The sequence below is a fragment of the Salmo trutta genome, chromosome 5, assembly GCF_901001165.1.
Source record: "Salmo trutta chromosome 5, fSalTru1.1, whole genome shotgun sequence".
NCBI classification, from domain to species: Eukaryota; Metazoa; Chordata; class Actinopteri; order Salmoniformes; family Salmonidae; genus Salmo; species Salmo trutta.
In genome coordinates, this window is record NC_042961.1 from 24,949,305 (window position 1) to 24,976,128 (window position 26,824).

At 42.4% G+C, this 26,824-nt stretch overlaps 1 protein-coding gene across 1 annotated transcript; it reads right to left on the minus strand.

Annotated features, from left to right (window-relative positions):
- Positions 1-3,377: 3,377 nt before the first annotated feature.
- LOC115193944 (rho-related GTP-binding protein RhoQ) lies at positions 3,378-24,002 on the minus strand. Its single transcript, XM_029753098.1, has 5 exons — positions 22,871-24,002; positions 22,416-22,474; positions 11,858-12,022; positions 5,379-5,474; positions 3,378-5,113 (listed from the first exon to the last, which is right to left on the minus strand). Exons 1-5 carry the CDS (start codon positions 23,010-23,012, stop codon positions 4,952-4,954), a joined length of 624 nt encoding a protein of 207 aa, XP_029608958.1. The 5' UTR covers positions 23,013-24,002; the 3' UTR covers positions 3,378-4,951.
- Positions 24,003-26,824: the final 2,822 nt, after the last annotated feature.

Sequence of the window (26,824 nt, forward strand, 5' to 3'; positions counted from 1 at the left end):
TACCAAAACATTTCTGCAGCATTAAATACCCAAGTGGCCTCCGTCATTCTTAAATGGAAGAAGTTTGGAACCACCAAGACTCTTCCTAGACCAAGAACCCGATGGTCACTCTGACAGAGCTCAATAGTTCCTTTGTGGAAATGGGAGAACCTTCCAGAAGGACAACCATCTCTGCAGCACTAGTGGTTCTGGGGGGGGGGGGGGGGGGGGGGCAGTGCCCCTGTGACAACAATTTTGGACCCACTTGTGGCCCCCCTAAATGTGGAGTATGAAATAATTTTTACATAACAAATTTTTGCTATCGTTCTTTTTTTACATCCGTTAGACAGAAAATGCAAATAAATAGTTGAATGATTATGAACATGGTATTTTGCCTGCTAATGCCTGCAATGCAGTGAAGAAAACGATATGACAACAATAACATCTAATGTAACTGGCCCCTCTAACAGTACAACTGGCCCCAGCTTGGCCACCCCCCAGTTGAAATGGTCTAGAACCGCCACTGCTCTGCAGCACTTCACCAATCAGGCCTTTATGGTAGAGTGGCCAGACGGAAGCCACTCCTCAGTAAAAGGCACCTGACAGCCCGCTTGGAGTTTGCCAAAAGGCACCTAAAGGACTCTGATCATGAGAAACAAGATATTCTGGTCTGATGAAACCAAAGACTGAACTGTTTTTTATTTGGAATACATTCGCAAACATTTCTAAAAACCTGTTTTCACTTTGTCATTATGGTGTATTGTGTGTAGATTGAGGAAAATTTTTTATTTAATCCATTTTAGAATAAGATTGAAACGTAACAAAATGTGGAAAAAGTCAAGTGGTCTGAATACTTTCCGAATGCACTGTACACCACACACATCTTTAAAATATATACCCCTCCCCTAATTGGAGTAAACTAATGAACAACACTTAGGCTTCTACTTCCAGATGATACATACTATATAAATGTACACAATCTATTTTACAATAGTTATCTTTCCTTTGTTTTTACTTCTATCCTTCAGCTACCCTCAACCCCTCCCATCTATTTCTGAAGACCATCCAGTTTGATTTCTATTTTCCATACATTCTTAACTGTGCTGTCTCACAAAACGTTCTGAGCCTATATACATTTCACAGACCCAGTATATTTTACATGAGTTATCTTATCAGTCCCACCCTTCAGCTCCACTCAACCGCTCCCATCCCGCTCTTAACACCATCCATACTGGATTTCTATTTGCCATATTTTTTTCAACTGTGCTGTGATGTTTAACTGCTCTGTGATGTTTAACTGCTTTGTGATATACCCCCCAGGAATTTGTCTGGTCTATTTATACAATAGTGTTTAAGATATTTTTACTCTACTGATATAACTGATGTTGCGCAAGAGAAGAGTAACTTTTTGATGGAAGGTTAAATGTATCTTTGAACCGTCGCACAGTAGTTCCTCTGCCTGAGATGGAGTCTTGAATTGATCTTGCGGTCTTGGGTCTCGAGACCACACAAATACCCATTTGAGGTTGGGTCTTACGGCCTAACCTAATGTCTTTATCTGGATTTTGTGGACTGTTCTTGAATCTATTCCCTCAGCTTAAAAATGTGGATTTTTCTGTAGTCTCTCATGATCGAGCAGCTGGCCAGCGTGTGTGCGTAAATCTAGTCCTGGGTTCCCGAGATGAACATTTCTGCAAATCAACACGACGAGAGCTTGGTACTGTAAGGTTCTATCTGCGTTTTTGTCAATATTTTATTATTGACATAGCCTTGTTTTGTTCAATGTTCTCTACCTATATAATACTCTAAATACCCCCAATGAATGTTGTTAAGTTCAAAGGAATACAAGATAAAACAAACCAATGAGGGTTCAGAATTATAAAGCCAATTATCTCAGAATAATCTTTTTGCAGATTGAGAGCTTGAGACAAGGTTCTATGATTAAGGGCAGCTTCAAAGCTAAATCAAAGAAAGAATGGATCTGGTTCAGCTTTCTGTGATCTTTTCTGGTCATTCTGTATATTCATACTTTGAAGCAGTTAATGACACATATAGGGCCAGGAGTTTTTCCCTGAGCATGTGACCTGACCTAAACCATATAGTGTATGATTCTGGTCATCGAGATCTGTGTCCGGAATAATTTTTTTCCTCAAGCATCAAAGATGGTCATTTCGAAACCATTTACTAATCCATAGAATAGTCCTATGGAAGGATTGTTCACAATTTTCATCTAAAAGCATAAGTAAGGGATAAACGCCGACGTTCTGTACATTACCTTGGAAGTAATGGATGGCACAGCGGGATGAGGCGGAGCCCAGTCCCTTTGCGGAGTTCATTTTTCCAAGGTAATGTGCGTTTGTCCCACTTACACCACAGTTGCCAAAGAAAAACATGAAAGCACACATTTATCGGTGGAAATAGTTTCCCCCCCCGTTATTTTCAGTTATATAATAAAATTCATACTTTCATCTTTTAGTTGCTAGAGATGCCATCCAGTCGTTCGATTACATTACCTTGGAAAATGTAGATGCTACAGAGCAAACGTTTGGGTCATTTGAAGCTTCACCGCTTGCTCTGTAATGAGTATTTTTATATAAAATGGTTTAAAAAAAAATTACATTAATTTATGAATATTGAAAAATAAACATGAATATAGAATATTTTTGATTAGGCACACTTTTATAAATATTGTTGAACATAATATACTTTACGTGCATATCAAAGTTCCAGGTTGGATCTCTGCTAGTTTAAAAGTTATGGCCCATTTTTTTCCAGAGAAATTGGCATAGTAGGCAATGTAACCAATAACAGCCCTCCTTTTACAATACCTGTATCATTGCACATCCTGCAAATTACCAGCAGAGGGTAACCATTTTCACATTCACTCTTGGTAATGTTTACAAGTGGATCTTAACTTTAAAAGTAGCAGAGATGCTGTTAGAAAATATTAAACGATTAGCCAAATAAAACATTTTTACAAAATACTACTCATATTATAGAGCAAGCTGTAAAGATTCACATGACTCCAATAATTGCTTTGTAGCGCCTACATATTAAACACTATGGAGTCTTAAACTTTGATCAATTATTTCTCAATTATGCTTTTAGATACAAATGTAATTTCAACAATCCTTCCTCAAATTACTGTTCTATGGATTACATTGTGTGAATCATGGTCTTTGTTGTTCTGGGTTTCGGGAGGAAGCACATGTGTGACACACTTCGAAGACACTCCTTCCTGTATGAAGTCACCACGGCCTAGCTAGCAACTGATCCAAATCAATTGTGCCCAATACTGCACTAATAAAAACAACATCTATACATAACCAAACATCATAATATGTCCTGTAACACATCCTCTTAGTAGTTCATCCTCAAGGAAGACCCCAAAGAAAGGCTTTAGATAGTAAAACACATTTATTGAGTAGAGAAAAGGATTAACCGGAAGCTGCACTTGTTTCTGCACCGCTATAGATCCATTCAATTTACCTTAGTAGCAGCATGTGCAACAACTTCCTGGTAAATAGAGAATGTTAACACTCAATAATCCATTCTGCCCTTCTAGGAAAAACAGTACACAGCACAGCAGGCTGGGACAGAGAACGAGAAAGAGAGGAGCACCATATACATTAAAGCTTTTAAAAATCAACAAGTCCAACTCTGACCTAAAAAAAACCCAACTAAGATCAGGCAGTCAGCAAGCACCTTCCCAAATGGATAGAAAAATGCAACAAAAAAAGAAGAGATCTTCCTGCTGGGGAAGGCATGTGTGTCTGAAGAGGGGGTTGGAATATGGAGAAATCGGGGGGTTGGAATATGGCGGGGGTTGGAATATGGTTGGAGGAGGCTTATCGTGCTCATGCGTGCACCCCCTTGGCCATTGGGGGTGGATGTTGTAACCATGGTATGTTCTGCGCTTCAATGACAGAATTGAGAGGTACCCTTTTCACACTACTGAGCCAAGCCTAACTGAGCTGAATTGGGATGGACTGGTTCTGCATCCGCCATTAGTGCACAGTATGTTCAGGTCAGCACGACAATGCTAAGGGTAGGGGTTTGCGGGTCGACTTTTAACTGTGCTTTATTGGAAGGATAGGAATGTGGACTGTGCTTCATGTTGTGTGCCTCTCTCCCAACATCCCTGTATCCCATGCAGCTGTGTGCATTCAATTATTTGGCCTCCATTGGGTTACTGACTAATTCAAGTCCAAGTTTAGTAATAATACTGCAAGCACCGCAAACTGAGCAAGAAGAGCAGATAATGTTATAAAATATGGGGATTAGAAGAAAAAAAAAAGAACACTCCCCATAGTTGAGGGGAATAGCCTGTTCTTTTAAACAAAGTATTTCATTGGTTGTGGCTGAGGTGAGTTACTCAAACACACAATGTAAAGCGCTTGGAGGCTTGATGGGAAGCGCCTTCAATAAATGCAATCAACCCATTCATTAATTGCTACAGCATATATTACTAAAAATACATGTCATATCGGGAGTTAAATGGACACGTGATACCTATGTGTTTTCTGACAGCTTACAGCATGTTTTTGTACAGGGAAAATATGTTTTGTTTTAAAGTTAAGAAAAAAAGTACTTATAAAGGCAAATAAAGTCTTACTGAAGGGCGTTGTTGACTTGGGTATTGTGCTCCTTTGGTAGTAAAGCTGCCCCTTAACGCCATTGGTCGACAGCAGGACAGACAAAACCTCTCAAGAGCCCCGAACTAAAAATAGGGTCCTTGTCCATTTCGGTCCTTCAGTTTCTCTCCCCCCTTTTATGTCCTCTCCACCGTCTCTGTCATTCATTCTGGTTTGTATTCATTAGGCACCAAATGGAAGAAAACAGTCTGAAACAGGGTGGGGCTTCCTGATCTTGTCCAATAAGAAATGCTTGTTTTTGTTTTCCGTTTTCACATGTTTTTCATTGCATGCCCTAATAAATATGACCCAGGTGTTTTTGGATGCTTGCATCTCTCTCACGTGATGAGGCAGCAGTTGATATAGCGTGGCCCCAGTCTTCTCTTCAAGACTCCCTTTTTCCTCTTGGGGTTCAGGATAGCGATAATGGCCTCATCAAACACAGTTTTCAGTCCTTTCTGGGTGAGAGCCGAGCATTCCACGTAGACACACGCACCAATCTGGAGAGGAACAGGCTGTCACTCAAAACTATCAACATAGGGTTAACCTCATCACCAAGCTAGCTTGGGGAGGAAGTCTTGTGTGTGAGAGACTCAATCAACAAATGCCCAAAACTGTATATATACAAGCTTTATCATAATTTTAATACAGAATTGGTTTGACGAGGGACAGACCATCTGTGGAAAGTAAGGTAGACCACTTGTCTCTCCTACACAATAAAAATTAATTCTGTAACCTCCCTCCTGGCCCCACAGTGGTACATACCTCCTTGGCTAGCTTCTGGCCCTGCTCTGTGGTGATGGGTTTTTCCTTCATGTCGTTCAGCTTGGCAATGGTCTTGGGGTCATCACGCAGGTCAATCTGAAACAGGGAGAGACAAGGTTTCCAAATCAGCACAGCCAATCAGAAAGGCAGCAGATAGGTTGCTTCTTAAGCAACTTCTTCACTTGAGTGAACAACTTGTTCATTCAACTACCCACTGGGCACACCACATCATTTCAACGCGAATAATTCGGTAATATTTAGTTAATACGTTGATCAATGAGCTTACAAACTATTTTCACCCACTCAAAAAGACAGCCAAAAGTTTGGGAATTTAACAAATGTGTTATGACCATCCTTTCAACCATCAAAAAACCACAACCAAATTCTCAATGTCAGATTTTTGGTTAAATTCTCACATAAATTGTTATTGCTGCCCTTTCAACCATTTAAAAACCAAAAGTTCAAAAGGGAATACAATGTCAGATATTTAGTGTATTTATACAACGTTATCACTGTGCTCCATCTAGCACAACAAATGACCTCGACTGCAATTGAGTTCATTCAAGTACGTCAAGCAACTGATCAATGCCATTCGAGACTCTGCACAGATTATTAGATCGCAATTGTGAACATCTCCACAGACCTGCTACTTTTGCCTGCTATCTTGAACATGCACGATTTCTATGATTACATAAGAATATCTTTGTTGCAGTAACCTCAATGTGTCCATAGTGTTTTACTCATTTAAAAAGTAAAAAAAAAAAAAATACTGTTACATTAGTTTGTTAAATAGCCTTAAATTGAAGGCTATTTACTGGATTACAAAAATGTTACATTTTGTTTGGATAACAACACAAGCAAACATTTAATGGAGATGCATTTACTGCTTAGATAGTTCCATTTGTGCCACTGAGTCTGGCTTTAATTCCAGTTTGTCTACAAATGAATAATTGATGTGCTGAATTCACATCTATATTTCAACCAAAAATGCATGTACAAAATTTAATAAATAAATCAGAACAAACTTAAAATGCTGTTTGATTGGATTTTTATTAACTTTTATATTCCATTTGAAATTAACCAAAGCTTGTCTATTTTCAGTTGAATTTAAACCTACCCATTGGAATGAATTTGATAGCAACAATGAATCTAGTAAGTGGAGATTTCTCAAATCCCTCTCATGATTGGTAACAGTCAGTGGCAAATATCAAACCTAAGCAGAGCTGGACTTGATGGGAGACCAAATGAATCTTCTTCCCCATTTTCAAAGAGCACCCCACATTTGACTTCAATTACCAGAGGTGCTCTCCCTCTGTTTCACGATTCTTCTATGGAGTTTCACTGTAGTATTCAAACAGACAATGTTCATCTTGAGAAATGTGCCATATTAGTCCTTTGCACTATTTCCAAACACAATCCAAACCTTGTTTTCATTTTATCTTTATTTAACTAGGCAAGTCAGTTAAGAACAAATTCTTATTTTCAATGACAGCCTAGGAACAGTGGTTTAACTGCCTTGTTCAGGGGCAGAATGACAGATTTTTACCTTGTCAACTCGGGGATTCGATCTTGCAACCTTTCGGTTACTAGTCCAACGCTCTAACCACTAGGCTACCTGCTGCTCCTCTATTATATTATTCCTTCATTTGTTTTTGTGATTGAATTCAACCATGAGGCATTCGCCCCTTTATTTTCTATTGAGTGCAGAACACACACAAAATGCACGCTCAGTCACGCTGTTCCTCTCTTACCAACACCCAATATGAGGCCAGGCACCACAGGCCTGTGGTCTTTTACATTTTTTTGATTTGTTGGCATTTTGGTCCATTAATATAAGTATTTTAAAAAGTAAACATATACATTTATCAAGTTTTTAAATGTGTATTTCTTTAGTTTGTCATACCACTGCCCACTACATTTTAACCACTTTAAAATGGACATACATCAACAATTTCAAAGCTCACTATATTAAATTACAGAATTTTAAAAGCCCATTTCATAGAGAATGTTACAAACTGGACTATATTTGGTAATTTACTTTCAAGAGATGGTGTTTGGTAGTCTGAATTCAGTGTACTTGTCCTGAACTCCCATTTACCGAAAGTCTAACTTTTCCGACACGCCAACTAATTTCTCAGCCTCAGAAGCATCTGCATTCAGCAACTTGTGTGGTTATCTTTAGATATATTCTCCAGACTTGCCAAGAGAGAATTTTTTTTATATGTTGAAAATAATATACTACCGTTCAAAAGTTTTTGGTCACTTAGAAATTTCCTTGCTTGGGAAAGAAAAACAATTTTTTTGCCCATTTTAAAATATCAAAATTGGTCAGAAATACAATGTAGACATTGTTAATGTTGTAAATGACTATCGTAGCTGGAAACAGCTGATTTTTAATGGTATATCTACATAGGCGTACAGAGACCCATTATCAGCAACCATCACTCCGGTGTCCCAAAGGCACATTGTTAGCTAATCCAAGTATTATTTTAAAAGGCTAATTGATCATTAGAAAACCCTTTTGCAATTATGTTAACACAGCTGAAAACTGTTGTCCTGATTTAAAGAAGCAATACAACTGGCCTTCTTTAGACTAGTTGAGTATCTGGAGCATCAGCATTTGTGGGTTTGATTACAGGCTCAAAATGGCCAGAAACAAAGAACTTTCTTCTGAAACCCGTCAGTCTATTCTTGTTCTGAGAAATGAAGGCTATTTCCATGCGAGAAATTGCCAAGAAACTTAAGATCTCATACAACGTTGTGTACTACTCCCTTCACAGAACATCGCAAACTGGCTCTAACCAGAATAGAAAGAGTGGGAGGCCCCGGTGCACAACTGAGCAAGAGGACAAGTACATTAGTGACTCGTTTGAGAAACAGACACCTCACAAGTCCTCAACTGGCAGCTTCATTAAATAGTAACCGCAAAACACCAGTCTCAACGTCAACAGTGTAGTGGCGACTCCAGGATGCTGGCCTTCAAGGCAGAGTTCCCTCTGTCCAGTGTTCTTTTGCCCATCTTAATCTTTTTATTGGCCAGTCTGAGATATGGCTCTCTTTGCAACTCTGCCTAGAAAGCCAGCATCCCGGAGTTGCCTCTTCACTGTAGAAAGAGTGCTTTTTGGCAATCTCCAAGTGGGCTGTCATGTGCCTTTTACTGAGGAGTGGCTTCCGTCTGGCCACTCTACCATAAATTCCTTATTGGTGGAGTGCTGCAGAGATGGTTGTACTTCTGAAAGCTTCTCCAATCTCCACAGAGGAACTCTGGAGCTCTGTCAGAGTGACCATCGAGTGTTTGGTCATCTCCCTGACCAAGGCCCTTCTCCCCCGATTGCTCAGTTTGGCCGGGCGGCCAGTTCTAGGAAGAGTCTTGGGGTTCCAAACTTCTTCCATTTAAGAATAATGGAGGCCACTGTGTTCTTGGGGACCTTCAATGCTGCAGGAAGTTTTTGGCACCCTTCCCCAGATCCGTGCCTTGACACAATCCTGTCTCGGAGCTCTACGGACAATTCCTTCGACTTCATGGCTTTATTTTTGGACATGCACTGTCAACTGTGGGACCTTATATAGACAGGTGTGTGCCTTTCCAAATCAAGTCCAATCTGAATTTACCACAGGTGGACTCCAATCAAGTTGTAGAAACATCAAGGATGATCAATAGAAACAGGATGCACCTGAGCTCAATTACGAGTCTCATAGCAAAGGGTCTGAATTTTTATGTAAATAAGGCATCTGTTTCTTATTTTATCAATTTGAAAAACATTTAAACTAAAAATCTGATTTACCTAGCTCAGTGGAGACCCTACGAACCTTAAGGGTTAACCAATCCTGTGAACAGGTTAGGCAGCTCAGGCGTCTATACTTGGTTAGCCGAGTTAGATCCAGCCAACCTTTAGTCCAGCCAACCTTTTGATACAGGATTCAGTGATGTGTATCAAAACTGTCGCCTGTAACAAAACAAAGGGCACTATGGTAGATGGCATCCAAACTTTTAAGAGTAGCAGCAGCTGCACTTTGATAAACAATCAAGAATATATTAAAAGGTTGACTGAATAATCTGCTTCCTACTGCTTAGAGAAAGGCACGATCTGTTTCTGTAGAAAAAGCCAACTTTAAATCTTAGCTTCTTAACCAGCTCATCAACCGTAATTTCTGGACTATTAAGTGCACCTGAATATAAGCCGCACCCACTGAATTTAATTTTTGTAAATAATTTTGAACATAAATAAGCCGCACATGTCTAAGCCGCAAGTGCCTACCAGTACATTGAAACAAATTAACTTTACACAGGCTTTAACGAAACACGGCTTGTAACAAAAAAGTAAAAATTAGCAGTAAGCTTTAGTTGTCTTTTTGCACTGAGTCAATTCCTCACGCTGCTGTTTCCAACGTCTTATCATCGACTCATTAAGGCCAAGCTCCCGTGCAGCAGCTCTATTTCCTTTTCCAACAGCCAGATCAATCGCCTTCAACTTGAAAGCTGCATCATATGCATTTCTCTGTGTCTTTGCCATGATGAGGGTGACAAAATGACTACCGTAATCAGAATGATGGGAAGTTTGAGAGCGCTCGATTTAATCTAAACAGTAAACCAAAGAGTTGTTTGACCTTAACCCATTCGGCAATTTCATTGGTCTAATGAAAGCTTCATGCCGCAAAAAAAACTGAGCACATCACAGAATGTGTTTTTTTGGAGAAAAAAAAATTGAAAGCGGGAAAAATTCATATATTAGCCGCATCATTGTTTAAGCCGCCGGGTTCAAAGCGTGGGAAAAAAGTTGGCTTATAGTCCGGAATTTACGGTATATGTTTTTTTTTAATTTTTTTTTTAATGTTTTTTTTTATTTATTTTTTAAAATCGGCAAATCCACATCAATCCAAATGCCTAGGTAGTTATATGCGGGACACGTTCGATTGGAGAACCATCTAATGAGTGAACATGTAGTTCATCTGAAACATTCTTACGAGAGTTTAAAAACATGTATTTTGTTTTGCTCATATTAAGCACAAGTGTAAAAAAAAATCAGAGTTCTGTCACTAAGATAATCGTGAAACCAAGAACAGGCGTCATAGCTCAGGCCTATCGTGGACAACTTATTCAAGAAAATAGCATGATCAACAGTATCGAAAGCCTTTAATATGAAAATGTGCTGCTTTGTTTGTCAGTGTCTAAAACATTGACAAGATCATCAACAACTAAAGTGGTTGCTGTAATAGCACTATGCCCAGGCCTAAACCCTGATTGATTTACATTCAAAACACATTTCTCAAATAAAAAGAGCAAAGTTGCACATTTACCAAGGATTCAAGAAGCTTAGCTCGACACGAAAGCCTTCAAAATGGGGCCTTAATTGTTAAGATCTCTACTTTCTCCTTCCTTATGGAGTGGCAGCACAAGAGCGGATTTCCATACTTTTGGAATATTTCCTGATAACAATGTTAAATAAAAATAAAACATATATTGGTTATTGAGCCAACAACAATGGGCGCTGCACACTTAAGCAGACCAGGATCCAATTGGATTTCTTATCTATTGCTAGCAAAGCATCCAGGACTTCTTTTTCTGTAATTAGCCTAAAATGAAAGCTTCAACTCAAAGTGTCCCCTATCAGCACCCAGCCCAATATCATTGTGAATAGTCTTAGAAGTGCTTTCAAAGAGAGAGCCCGCTGAAATAAAATGGTGATTTAAACACCTTTAATGAGATATTGCCTCATTTGCACATTTTAATCAATTATTTCGTAAAAACGGTAATACAAAAGTATTATTTTTGTCTACATTCAACTGGTAAAAGTGAATTGTTATACGATTAAGGGAGAAGAAAAATGACCCTACTTTACCCCACACATGCCCAACTGATACCTGTAACAAACTCTTTATTGAGACAAACATTCATTAACACATCTGTGGTAGTGTTTGATTTGTGGCTCTGGTCATCTGTGAATTGATTGGGTCCACATCAGTATGCAGTGTGAGAATGTGAGTTACGGTGGGACTGATAAGAGAAGTAAATATCAGCTGACAGAACGATAAATCACAGGCCCACTCCACTAAACTCACTACCACCACCAATATGGACATTTTCTATTTCTGGTGGCCAGGGAACTGCTGGCGGAGGAACACTCATAAGTGTGGTTTGATCTTTCGGGAAGGTATTTGAGAGTTACTAAATGAAGTTCAATTCAGTCTTACTATTAAGTTCCATCTACTTTTTAATGATTCAGAACAATACACCTATATTTCTTTATGCATGTTCGTGAATGGTCTTAAGAATTAAATAAACCAGAGAGTACAGTACATTTAAGTGGAAGCTCAGTTTTATAATCTTCCTCCCATGTCAATGTGAACTAGGTCGTGAGAATGAGTAGAGCGGATGAGGATAGCACATTCCAGGTGAACACAGTACACTCTGTGGAAACTCAGCATGTGAAATGGCCGGGACAAAGTATAGAGACAGGCTATGGGTGGCTGTGGCTCACCTGAGTGCCTATGAGGAGGTAGGGGACACTTGGGGCATACTCCTGCAGCTCAGTGACCCACTCCTCCCTCACATTCTGGAAACTAGCCGGGTTGACCACGGAAAAGCAGATGAGGAAGACGTCGGTCATGGGGTACGACAAAGGCCTCAAGCGGTCATAGTCCTCCTGGAAAAATGTAAGGGTGGGTAATAGGAGACGCAGGAGAGAGAGAGAGAGAGAGAGAGAGAGAGAGAGAGAGAGAGAAGTTAGGGGAGGGGAACAAAGACACTGGGGAGAAAGAGAGCAACAGCCTTCCTTACATAATATCCACCAAAAGACTACCACATCCGCAGAATTAATATTCATTAATTATTCAACCGTATGAAAAATGAGCTCCAAATGCAGCGATCTTTTTACTCCTCCTCACTGAGGCAGAGAGGAGAGCAAACTTATTCTGTGCTTATCTACTGGACTTCACCATGCACAACACAACACACTGCCAAGCTACCAGGCTGTTTTATGAGAACAATGAACACTTTTATATGAAGGGAGTGATAAACATTCAGCCGTTAGAATTTAGTTTTGAAATGGAGGGATGTGCCGATTTCTACAGATGACCTTCATCAGACAGCATATTTTCTCTCTGTCTCTGACTGTGGCTATTGGGCATTATTTCACATTAGCAGTACTTTACAGGAAGCAGTGCGGAAGGCATCAGACAAACTGCCATCTCCGATAGGCCTCAGTTTATTGTGTGGCGCCAATAGCTAATTCACAAATCCAACATTGTCCGGTCTGTGTAAATGAGATCAAGCATTTCCCCCATTGCTCCCTGATACCCAATTCTGAGAGGATGTCTTTCTACATCACCGGCACACTCTGAATGACCCGAGTTTATACATGCAGAGTGCACACATTAAGACTAGTTATGGTGATGGACAAGGTGGCGAGCTTGAAGGAAGTAAATCAATAGGTCTTAAAATCATTAATATGACTGTCTGATTAGCTCAACAAACTAACTTAACATTGCTCAGGTAAAAAACAGAAAAATCTAAGTGAATTAAATTCTGTGCACTGGATAATTAAGAAGTCTTGGACGACCTTGTTGCGATTCCACTATAGTATCTGTTATTACCACTTGGGGGCGGCAGGTAACTTAGTGGTTAGAGCGTTGGGCCAGTAACCGAAAGTTTGCTGGATCGAATCCCCGAGCTGACAAGGTAAAAATCTGTCGTTCTGCCCCTGAACAAGGCAGTTAACACACTGTTCCCCGGTAGGCCATCATTATAAATAAGAATTTGTTCTTAACTGACTTGCCTAGTTAAATAAATAAAAGGTTATTGTGAGCGCAGTGGTTTCAAGAACTGATGGAAATAGAAAGCCTTCATGAAGCGTAACTGATGTCTTACAGAAAATATGCTGATTCTGCTTTCTAGTCCATTTCAAACTGTTTGAGAATGCATGTCAAAATAAAATTGCATTAGTCACATGCTTCGTAAACAACAGGTGTAGACTAACAGTGAAATGCTTACTTAGAGGCCCCTCGCAACAATGCCCGAGAGAAAAAAGAGAAATAGAAAAGTATTAACATGTAATAATAAATACACAATGAGAAACGAGAACTCAAAGTATTCAGACGCCTTGACTTTTTCCACATTTTGTTACGTTACACCCCCCCCCCAATCTACACACAATGCCCCATAATGACAAAGCAAAAACAGGTTTAGAATTTTTTACACATTTTGAAAAAAAACTAACTGATATTTACAGAAGTATTCAAACCCTTTACTCAGTATTTTGTTGAAGCACCTTTGGCAGCGATTACAGCCTCGAGTCTTCTTGGGTATGACGCTACAAGCTTGGAACACCTGTATTTAGGGAGTTTCTCCCATTCTTCTCTGCAGATCCTTTCAAGCTCTGTCAGGTTGGATGGGGAGCGTCGCTGCACAGCTATTTTCAGGTTTCTCCAGAGATGTTCGATCTGGTTCAAGTCCGGGTTCTGGTTGGGCCACTCAAGGACATTCAGAGACTTGTCCCAAAGCCACTCCTGCGTTGTCTTGGCTGTGTGCTTAGGGTTGTTGCCCTGTTGGAAGGTGAACCTTCGCCCCAATCAGAGGTCCGGAGAGCTCTGGAGCAGGTTTTCATCAAGGAGCTCTCTGTACTTGCCCCGTTCATCTTTCCCTCAAATCCTGTATGATGCTGCCACCACCGTGCTTCACCGTAGGGATGGTGCCAGGTTTCCTCCAGACGTGACGCTTGGCATTCAGGCCAAAGTGTTCAATCTTGGTTTCATCAGACCAGAGAATCTTGTTTGCTTCTCATGGTCTGAGTGCATTTTGGCAAACACCAAGCAGGCTGTCATGTGCCTTACTGAGGAGTGGCTTCCCTCTGTCCACTCTACCATAAAGGCCGGATTACTGGAGTGCTGCAGAGATGGTTGTCCTTCTGGAAGGTTCTCCCATCTCCACAGAGGAACTCTGGAGCTCAGTCAGAGTGACCATAGGGTTCTTGGTCACCTCCCTGACCAAGGCCCTTCTCCCCCGATTGCTCAGTTTGGCTGGGCAGCCTGCTCTAGGAAGGGTCTTGGTGGTTCTAAACTTCTTCCATTTCAGAATGATGGAGGCCACTGTGTTCTTGGGGACCTTCAATGCTGCAGAACGTTTTTGGTACCCTTCCCCAGATCTGTGCCTTCACACAATCCTGTCTGATCTCTATGGACAATTCCTTCTACCTCATGGCTCTGACATGCACTGTCAACTGTGGGACCTTATATAGACAGGTGTGTGCCTTTCCAAATCATGTCCAATCAATTGTATTTACCACAGGTGGACTACAATCAAGTTGTAGAAACATCAAGGATGATCAATGGATACAGGATGCACCTGAGCTCAATTTCGAGTCTCATAGTAAAGGGTGTGAATACTTTTTTTTTTATATATACATTTGCAGAAGTGTTTACCAACCTGTTTTTGCTTTGTCATAACAGGGTATTGTGTGTAGATTGAGGAAGCGTGTATTTAATCATTTTTAGAATAAGGCTGTAACGTAGCAAAATGTGGAAAAAGGGAAGGGGTCTGAATACTTTCTGAATGCACTGTATGTGCATTCAGTCAATGTGCAGGTGTAATTGAGGTAGACATGTACATATAACTAGGAATAAAGTGACTAGGCAACTGGATAGATAAAACAGTAGCAGCGGTGTGTGTGAATCAAAAAAAGGTTTGTGCAAAAAAGGTTCAATGCATATAGCTACCCAGACTATTTGGTAAACTACTGTATTTAACTAACAGTTTAGCAGTCTTATGGCTTGGGGGGGTAGAAGGTGTCCAGAGTCCTGTTGGTTCCAGACTTGGTAGCAGAGAGTCTATGACTTGAGTAGCTGGAATCTGACCATATTTAAGGACTTTCTGACAACGCCTGATATAGAGGTCCTGGATGGCAGGGAGCTCGGCCCCAGTGATGTACTGGGTCATACGCAGTACCCTATGGATCAGCTTGCGGTCGGATGCTAAGCAGTTGCCATACCAAGACATGATGCAGCCAGTCAAGTTGCTCGTAATGGTGGAGCTGTAGAACTTTGAGGATCCGAGGGCCAGTGCCAAATCGTTTCAGACTCCTGAGGGGGAAAAGCTTTGTTGTGCCCTCTTCACAACTGTGTTGGTCTGTGTGGACCATGATAGACCCTCCATTATTTGAGCTGAAGCAAGAGAAAATATTACTCCGACTTCAGAATGAAATGCTGCCCATTCACATCTCATATGTTGCCTGGCTACAATATTGTATCTTGAAAATGTTAATTACATTCGGTGTACATTTTGGTATGTTTACCTGCCTCAATATCCACTGTGTGTAGATTGCAAGCCCTTAGTAAGGCAATAGAGTGAACTGGCTAACTGCTACTGTTGGTTAGCTAGCTAGCCAGCCAGCAACGAAGAAGTGGTAGCTAGGTACCCATGAAGAATTGACCATACATAGTATGGTAGTTTTAGGTCATTTTTGCCTGTTAAACGGTCTGGTTAGCTAGATTATTATGATTCACATATAGCTAGCTGATAGCTATGAAGTGAAGCGTTTGCTTTGTGTAAATCCTGTTTTGTCTCTATTGCCAGTGTCCTGGCTAGAAGAAGGTTCAGTCCATATTAAGTCAATAGGGCTAACGGGCTAATTGGCTAACCACTAAGAATTGGTAGCTAGCTACCCACGAAGAATTTACATCTACCTTGCATAACATTAGTTTAAGGTCATGTGGCTGTTTAAATCGCTAGCTAGCCATTGTCCTGGCTGGAAGAAGGTTCAGTGAATGAGGTGCAGCGTGAGGTAATACAGTAGTAGGAGTGCTTCTCAAATGTAATGTTTTATGCGTTCTCCACACTCTCGTCCTCACAAGAACGTACTCAGGAGAACGTCCTCGGAGAATGCACTTGGAGCATGACCGTGTGGAGTACTGTAGTATGCATATTGAGAAACACCTTGTGTGTTTCCTTGGTTCCCCTTATGGAGCAGGTGAACCCCATCCCAGTACTAGAACACAGTAATACACAGTAATACACTCAGCAGTTTAGAGTAAAGGTATAAAATGAGGTATAAAAAGTGTAAACAAATTGTTGGATGAAACACTGAATTTGGCATTGCTATTAGCCAATATAAACGCATTGAACAACAGATCCACTACATGGAACAACAGAGAAATCATAATGAAGTTTGTTTGAAGAGTCTGTCCTATATCTGAGAGACATAAGAAAGATCATGTACTAAACTATCTCCATTTATACTTCCATTTGATTTTTTAAACTGGTACCAGGGACCTTCAGATGAGTCTTGTGAGTGTCCTAGAGAAAAATGGAGAGCATCATGTTCGTGAGGGTCTCGTCTTTCAATTGAGTGGTCATAATACTTTGTAGGCCAAAATGTTTGGATGCTACAGACATTTTCTTGAGAAGACTGATTCTTCGGGATGTCTCATGATCTGACAAACACAGCTCTAGCTCTGCCACCTTTCACCGCATATGCGGAAGGATGCGGTGGATTGAGACGCAGTCAGGGTTGCAATGGGTCGGACACTTTCCGGTAAATTTATGGAATTTTTCCAGAAATTGGGGAATTTTGCTTAAATTCATCACAAAAAGTTAGCTTATAACAGTGAACCTTTTTTGTGGGATACACATGAAGTAATTCTAGGTCTTGTGGCATATTTTGGTTAAACTATCCCCAATTCAATGGAAATGCAACCCTCTGCATGCACAGTGCATTCTTTCATCACATGTGCAGTGCACTCTTCCATCACATGTACAGTTGAGTCTCAAGATCTTGCACACTAATGAGATGCTATTGAGCCCACACTACTACATTGTCTGAGCTTTCTGGTAAGTTTTGATTACAATACTGGGTGGGGTGAATATATTTTATACGACATACTGTTCATGATTTTTGTTAACTAGTAAATAGTAGCCTAGAGCAAAGTGTGTTTAAATAATGTCTAACTTGTTAACAATTTCTGCTAGTTAGTTTTTGCTACCATGTGGGTTTTAGATATGCTTGAGCCTGCTAACCGAGGAGTGTCAATTCACCTGTTTCCATACATGTTTCATTTTAAAGCATTTATCTTACAAAGGAGTTGTTTAATCTAACTGCTTAACTATTTATCTGTACATGGAATTGTATTTGTTTTTAACTCATTTTTATTCTAATCTTTACAGGAAATGCCAAGGGCACTATCTGATATGTGGAGACATTTCACTGCAGCTAATGTAGAAGGAAAAGCTGTGTAAAATTGCAAATACTGTGCCAAATCATATGTGAAGAATGCAACAAAGATGCAGAATCATCTGGCCAAGTGCATAAAGTTCCCTCAGTGCTCACAACAAGCAACCTCTGACAAATGTGAATCAGACACCTTATTGATAGCAACAGCTCACAGTCCTCCTGGAATTACAAGGTTTTTTTTACTCTGGAGGAACGTAGTCAGAGAAATGCTGATGAATGTCTTGCTCGAGCTGTGTATGCAACTGGTTCACCTCTGATGATCACAGGCAATGTGTATTGGAAGAGATTTCTGAATGTTCTTCGCCCAGCATACACCCCTCCAACCAGACATGCTTTATCTAGTCATTTGCTGGGTGCAGAGTTCAACAGAGTTCAAGTGAAGGTCAAGAAAATCATAGAGAAAGCAGACTGTATTGCAATCATCTCTGATGGGTGGTCGATTGTTCGTGGGCATGGAATAATTAACTACATCATCTCCACCCCTCAACCAGTATTCTACAAGAGCACAGACACAAGGGACAACAGACACACCGGTCTCTACATTGCAGATGAGCTGAAGGCAGTCATCAATGACCTTAGACCACAGAAGGTATTTGCACTGGTGACAGACAATGCTGCGAACATGAAGGCTGCTTGGTCTAAAGTGGAAGAGTCCAACCCTCACATCACACCCATTGGCTGTGCTGCTCATGCATTGAATCTGCTCCTCAAGGACATCATGGCACTAACAACAATGGATACACTCTACAAGAGAGCCAAGGAAATGGTTAGGTATGTGAAGGGTCATCAAGTCATAGCAGCAATCTACCTCTCCAAACACAGTGAGAAGAATAAGAGCACCACATTCAAGCTGCCCAGCAACCCCCATTGTGGTGGTGTTATCATGTTTCTCCAAGAAATGGCCTTATCACAGTCTGCCGATATGGACAGCCCTATCAAGAGGATCCACCTGGATGACGTATTTTGGGAGAGAGTGGTAAGGAGCCTGAAACCTATAGCAGTAGCCATTGCACGGATTGAGTGAGACAATGCCATCCTGTCTGATGTTCAGACTCTGCTTGCAGATGTAAGAGAAGAAATCCGTACTGCCCTGCCCAGTTCATTGTTGCTCCAAGCAGATGAAACTGCAGTTCTGAAATACATCAAAAAGCGTGAAGACTTCTGTCTGAAGCCCATACACGCCCCCGCGTACATGTTGGACCCAAAGTATGCTGGCAAGAGCATCCTGTCTGGTGCAGAGATCAACAAGGCCTATGGTGTCATCACTACCGTGTCTCATGACCTTGGCCTGGATGAGGGCAAGGTTCTTGGCAGTCTGGCGAAGTACACTTCCAAGCAAGGGCTTTGGGATGGAGATGCAATATAGCAGTCGTGCCAACATATCTCATCAGCCACCTGGTGGAAGGGACTTTGTGGATCTGAGGCTCTTTCCCCTGTTCCCTCCATCATCCTCCAAATCCCACCTCAGAGCGCAACTGGTCCTTGTTTGGGAACACACACACACCAAAGCGTGCAACAGGCTGACCAATATAAGGGTTGAAAAATTGGTGGCCATCTGGGAAATTTGAGTTTTTTTGAGCCTGACAACGAGCCATCCTCAACAAGGTTGGAAAGTGACAGTGAAGATGAGGCCTCAGAATCTGATGTTCAAGAGGTGGACATTGAGGAGGTCCAGGGAGAAGACATGGAAGCCTGAGAGGAAGACAACCCAAGCTTTAGTTTCTAGATTATCATTTTACAGATGTATGTTGAAAACGTTTTTGGGAGACGCGATGGATCATTGGGGATCATTCAATATTCCCATTTGTTCAGTGATATCATCCCATGTGAAGAGTCAACACATTTAATTAAAGTTCAATTCGTAACAAATGTTGTTTTTTTTCTATTGGAAGGATGTTATCATTTGCAATTATGTCTACTTAAAATAAGGTAAAAGGTTTGTTTGTCTCCATATGATATGGTAAATATCCAATGCAAAAAATATTACATTTAAATGGTATTAATATTAATTAGCATAATAACCCACCTCTGAATATTCCCCAAAATGTGCAACCCTAGACGCAGTCCATGCAAAAAAAAAACAGATCTCTAGTTTAAACCGACAGATTTTGCTGGGGATTTTTTTATTATGTTAATTAGATTTCCACAGGGGAGTTCAGAAATTGTAGGCTAAGGGTTAAGAAGCTAATAAAAAGGTACTCACGGCAGGGCATATTCCAACCCCTCTCCCCATACGTGTTCTTACATTTCGATCAGGGCGAGGCTTTCTATGACATTTCTACTTGGCTGGGTATGTGATCTCAGCTGTGAGTGTGTCGTGTCACTGACATGACAGTCTATGTTATCAGCGAGTCCCTCCTCCTCGTGCCTGGCGGCTGTGTCAGGGACGCCTGTCCAACATAGCCACAAGGAGAATAACAAGCGCAGGCACTACGCTTCATGGCCCATCCTCAAAACTGTCTGTAAAAGGGTTACTGTGAATTGTACAGTAACTTACTGATAGTTAGTTGCCAGCTAGTAATTGCATTTCATATTACAGTACTTCACGGTTCATCCCCAAAACTGTCTGAGCATTTCCCAACACGGCGACTAAAGTGATAGTTCAGACGGAGGTATCCCATTCAAGGTGATTACATCACATGCCAAATAATGGAGCTTTAGACCTATGGTGGTCAATGGTGTAACAGTTTAAAACATCCATCAGCAACCTCTATCTAGCTGTAGTGTTCAAATGTGAATGACATGTCTAGTGCTCCCATTGGTGTTCAGCTGAGTGGAGAGGAACAAGGCCCTGTGGCAGCAGCAAAGCAGAGCCCACTTTATTCTACCCCCTGCTGGGATGTCTAGGGGTCACATCTCAGGGAGGGCACAAAACCTAATGAGGCACTATACAAAACAAAAGGGGGGGGTGGGGTGGGTGGGGGGGCATCACAGAACAGTGACGGAGGCATGTGCAACTGAGTGTGAGGAGTGCGAGTGCAGGAGGGAGTGAGCAAATGAGAAACTGAGCAGCAAAAAAAAGGGAAAGAGTGAAGAGTGAGTAGAGAGAGCCCAGTGTTGCCATGGGTACAACAGCACTTAACATCCACTTCCTGCTTCCTCCTCCTATCCACAGCAGCAATGCTAGCTTTCTATGATTAGTGCATCAGCCAGGGAGGGGATGAATGAACAAATCAATAAAGTATATTCCATTCTGTTCTTGGCCCACATGTTCAAGAGCTAAGAGATGTGACTGAACGTGTTACGTATAGATGTATGAAAAACACGGGTGGTGGAATAAGTGATACACAGCACAAAATGAGAGGCTCATTTCTCTTCTCTTTGAGCAAATGGTTAATCGTCTTCCCCTATGAAACAGCTGACGATTCTGGGAGCTTCAGCTCTGCCAGGGACATAAGTATTAAAAAGGTCTTTGGAGCCAATAAAACATGTCTGATGCAGAGCAGAAGGTGGGGACTGTAGCAGGAGTGTGAATTAGCGGGTGGGTGGCTGGGTTGGATGAGGTTCCTCAACAGAGAGGGGTGTAGTATTTAGCATTGCATTCTTCCACACCCCTGGCCCGAGCCTCCTATAGGGCTGTATTACAGGATTCCAGATCAGATTTGCAATTTTTCGCTCCCTCCCTCACTCTGTTTTTTCCCCCCTCTGTCTCAGCCAGCCCCTCGGTCTCTCTCTATTCCTCTTCCGGTTTCCCCTCCCTCTAGCACTCCCTTCTTTGATCAGATGCTGAAGCTATAAACATTACCAGCTGGCCTTTTGCTCAAGCATAAAGAGATCAGCCGAGGTGGAGGAGTGGAGGGGCTGCGTTTGAAGAGAAGTAACTACTCTCGGTGGCCTCTGAGCCCACAGTCGACATCTGGGAAACTTCTCAATTTCCCAGACGGTCTGAATCAGAAAACAAAAAAAAGGCTCCAGACATGGAATTGCAATCAAACCCCAAAGAGTAACAAAAACTACTGAAATGTAGTTTTAAGATCATATTGTTTCTCCAAAGAATTAGTTATGGTAGCCACAGATTCGAGTGGGAATAATTATTTGGATTTGGTGGAGACAATAGCTAAACTATTCATGTACTTATACTTTATTAATGAACAAACAAATGGGCCTTATAGTATTATTTCTCAACCTCAAAACCTATTCACCTTTTCACCAGGTGAATAATGTTTCAGTTCAGGACCTATTTGGACTTTATACACTTGGACTTTATACACTCTTCCCCCCCCGGGTTCGGGGGGGGGAAGAGTGTTAGCAACTCGTCGCTGCATGTGACATGCCTTAACTTCAGACCCAGCTTGGAAAAACAGAGCAAAAGGTCTCAGAGGAGAAAGTGAGTGTGTGTTTACGTGAGAGCTCGCTGACGGTGAGTGAAAATGTTATGGCTGTGCACATTTGACTGTGTGCTGCTGTGTACAGTGGGAGTTGAGTGATACTCTTGCAGATGTGAATGCTACATTGTAAAGAACCAACCCATAAACAAGACAGTGACCTCCCTACTGGACATAGGACCCCTGTTCTCTACACAATAGACCTATTGAAATGCTTAACTAGGCCTACAACCACGGTCTATCACACGCCAGACTGACTGGAAACTAGAGCAATGTGGAGAAAACTGTTACCTGTTGCAGTTTAGAGTGATCAGACTTTCAGGCTTGTGGGTGTGTCTAGAGCACCATTGGTTAACAGTGGGGGGGAGCACATTGGGAGAGGGGGGGAGCACATCGGGAGAGAGGGGGGGAGCACATCGGGAGAGGTTGTGTCCTTGGACGTGGCATGCTTGGCAACCAGCCAGAGTAAAAAAAAAATAAACTCACTGTACCTGACCAGCTGTGTCATACAGTCCCAATAAGTACTGCTTTCCGCCAACGTTGACACTCACTGCAAAGCAATGAAAAGGGCTCGGTTAGAGAGAGAGAGACAGCGAGAGCTCTTATCCCAAGTGGTTTTGATTATAGAAACAGATGTATTCCCATGCAATCTGAGACAAAGAGAGTAGAAAAGGTAAGCGTTGCACTACATTCAATCACACACACTTCACCTTCCCCTGAATATTGGAATGTAGGGTCTATTCAAACAAATTGACATAGAGATTAAACTCATGCAACAGTAACTAGATTACCAGTGTCAGATTTTATTAGGAAGGATCAGGTAACTGGAAATGATTAAATTCGAGATCTCACTCACTCACTCACACACACACACACACACACACACACACACACACACAGCCTAAATGTTCATGTAAGATCATGACATGTTCCAAAATCATCTTACCTGCATAATGGTCAAACACAGTGGGCACATACTCCTCTGGAAAGGCGTCGTTGGCATAGCTCATCAACAGACACGTTTTGCCCACAGCACCGTCTCCAACCACAACGCATTTCAACATAAGAGTACCAGTTCCGTTTGCCATGATGATCCTATCATTACCACCATCCTCCGACGCCCTGTTTTCCTGAGCTGCACGGAGATCCCCACACCACTGGCATTACCAGAGACGGAGACCAAATGCGCGACTCACCGAGACCAATGGAAACTCCATTTCTCCTTCCTCCTTGCTGCCGTCCAGTTTGCAAATGTGGCCTTAAAGGGGTTTTATTTCCACACTGCATACACAAAAAGCACAGGCACTGTGCAGAGTGGCTATTTACCGGTTCAGCAAAGTCTAGAAAGTCCCAGCAGTCGAAACGGGTTCGCCCTAGTCCCCAGTCCCCCGCCCTATCGTTGATGTGTTTGCGAGACACGCGCTTGGAAGCCCGCTGTTTAGCCTGTTCCCCAGTTCGCCCCTTGACTCTCGGTCCCTCGCCTAGTTTGCATTGGCACTATGGAAAAGGTGAGTTCGCTTGTTGTAGAGGCGGGGCTATATATCTGATACCGATGGATTTTGGTAAAAATCCATAGATTGTGGATAGTTTATTGATATTAAGCTTTAGGCAACTACTTTGCTATATTGTTGAAGTGTCTCCAAATAGCCTTTGTTTCATCGTTATTACACTTGATTTGCATCTTCAGACACAACATTTTAGTCATAGCCTATACCCTACGCATAATGGTGTTAAATCCAGAGACTGTCTCTAAGGTTTTAGTCCTAATTAATCCCAAATGATGGCATAATTGCCCAAAATCATTAGCCTAAGCAAAAGTATGACAATGTCATGATGACCCGAAGAGGAAGTGGAGAGAGTAGTGTGAGGATCTTGCAGATGGAAACGCCACAGGGAGTGGATGCTGTGCAAATACAGTATACAGGAAGAGAAGACTTGCCTCTTGTGTTGCACTTGGACAGGTGTGGGCTGTCTCCTTGAATTAGCGCACCCAGACCCATGATCTTCAAGAAGGAGGAAGAACAAGCAAACAAACACACCTGCACGCAAGCGCGCACACGCAGACATCTGTCTGATAGTGGTGGGAACAGCTGTATTGTTACACATGTTTGTCCCAGAAAACATATGATGTCCTGGACTTCTCTCTCCTACCCTATTTCCATTTGATATCATATGCCACATGTGCACGAATGCATGCATTCTCCCACACAACATCCCTATACTTCATATCCACTTTGTTGATAGTCCCTAGCCAGATTGTACAAAATCAGCATCAAGGGGCGTGGCTACCCTGAGCTGCGAAGCTGTAGCTTTCAACCTCCGGTGTAGCGCTATCATAACGGTCGACAAGGGGCCTGTTTCGTTTTGGATGGCCCGGTGCCCCGGGTGAGTGGAGAATTCTGTTTAAACCAATGGAATGGTCTAAAATGTGTAAACTCCGTCCACCCGGGGCACCAGCCCATGCAAAATGAATCCACCCAGTTGCGCAGCTTTCACGTGACAAACAATTACCTCATACTTGCTGTTCAAAACATGTAGCATAGTAAGTGTTATGAACCAATCAGAGAAGATAAGTAACAGCATTTAGTCAAATTCCAAATGAGACTATCTGCGTTGTTTTTATGTAATCTAATGAATACACATATAATGCATATAGTAACGACCCAGGGTCGTTACAATATATTAACTTGCTGTATATGTACTGTATATAAAACCTTGCATCATTTTACAGAGCATGACTAGTAGGCCTAAACTAGGCTACTGGTGTAAGTGTGATGTTGGTAAGCTACATGAGTTCATTAGTGAGCTGCTGACCTTATTTCCCAGTGGATGACTTTAATATCAACTGTCTATTTGTAACCGGACTAGGTTTAAAGGTCAAGGTATCTATAAAAGACAGGGCTGCTGTCCCAGTAGCTCCTCTTTGACAGTCAAAAGTTTGACTGTTTCGATTGACCACTCTTGTTGAGAAAACTGAAATGAAATGTAAAGTCCATGATAATAAATCTAAACCCAGTGTCTCAGTATCTTCGGTAACAGATAAGTCTGCGGCACTTTCTTTGCGGATTTATCATTGGATTGGTTTGCTCTTCATATTTCTAGATAAGACCTTTTTCATGTGACATGTGCACACAAATGCATCCACAGACACACACATGCTAGCACGCACGTACATTTACACGTACATATCCAGAGCGACTTACAAATTGGTGCATTCACCTTATGATATCCAGTGGAACAACCACTTTACAATAGTACATCTATATCTTTTTTTTGGGGGGGGGGGGGGGTAGAAGGATTACTATATCCTATCCCAGGTATTCCTTAAAGAGGTGGGGTTTCAGGTGTCTACGGAAGGTGGTGATTGACTCCGCTGTCCTGGCGTCGTGAGGGAGCTTGTTCCACCATTGGGGTGCCAGAGCAGCGAACAGTTTTGACTGGGCTGAGCGGGAACTGTGCTTCCGCAGAGGTAGGGGGGCCAGCAGACCAGAGGTGGATGAACACAGTGCCCTTGTTTGGGTCTAGGGCCTGATCAGAGCCTGAAGGTACGGAGGTGCCTTTCCCCTCACAGCTTCGTAGGCAAGCACCATGGTCTTGTAGCAGATGCGAGCTTCAACTGGAAGTCAGTGGAGTGTGCGGAGGAGCAGGGTGACGTGAGAGAACTTGAACACCAGACGGACTGCGGCGTTCTGGATGAGTTGTAGGGGTTTAATGGCACAGGCAGGGAGCCCAGCCAACAGGGAGTTGCAGTAATCCAGACGGGAGATGACAAGTGCCTGGATTAGGACCTGCGCCGCTTCCTGTGTAAGGCAGGGTCGTACTCTGCGAATGTTGTATAGCATGAACCTACAGGATCGGGTCACCGCCTTAATGTTAGCGGAGAACGACAGGGTGTTGTCCAGGGTCACGGCGAGGCTCTTAGCACTCTGGGAGGAGGACACAATGGAGTTGTCCACCGTGATGGTGAGATCATGGAAAGGGCAGTCCTTCCCCGGGAGGAAGAGCAGCTCCGTCTTGCCGAGGTTCAGCTTGAGGTGGTGATCCGTCATCCACACTGATATGTCTGCCAGACATGCAGAGATGCGATTCGCCACCTGGTTATCAGAAGGGGGAGAGGAGAAGATTAATTGTGTGTCGTCGGCGTAGCAATGATAGGAGAGACCATGTGAGGATATGACAGAGCCAAGTGACTTGGTGTATTGCGAGAATAGGAGAGGGCCTAGAACTGAGCCCTGGGGGACACCAGTGGTGAGAGCACGTGGTGCGGAGACGGATTCTCGCCACGCCACCTGGTAGGAGCGACCTGTCATGTAGGACGCAATCCAAGAGTGAGCCGTGCCGGAGATACCCAACTCGGAGAGGGTGGAGAGGAGGATCTGATGGTTCACAGTATCAAAGGCAGCAGATAGGTCTAGAAGGATGAGAGCAGAGGAGAGAGAGTTAGCTTTAGCAGTGCGGAGAGCCTCCGTGACACAGAGAAGAGCAGTCTCAGTTGAATGACCAGCCTTGAAACCTGACTGATTTGGATCGAGAAGGTCATTCTGAGAGAGATAGCAGGAGAGCTGGCCAAGGACTGCACGTTCAAGAGTTTTGGAGAGAAAAGAAAGAAGGGATACTGGTCTGTAGTTGTTGACATCGGAGGGATCGAGTGTAGGTTTTTTGAGAAGGGGTGCAACTCTCGCTCTCTTGAAGACGGAAGGGACGTAGCCAGCGGTCAAGGATGAGTTGATGAGCGAGGTGAGGTAAGGGAGAAGGTCTCCGGAAATGGTCTGGAGAAGAGAGGAGGGGATAGGGTCAAGCGGGCAGGTTGTTTGGCGGCCGGCCGTCACAAGACGCAAGATTTCATCTGGAGAGAGAGGGGAGAAAGAGGTCAAAGCATAGGGTAGGGCAATCTGAGCAG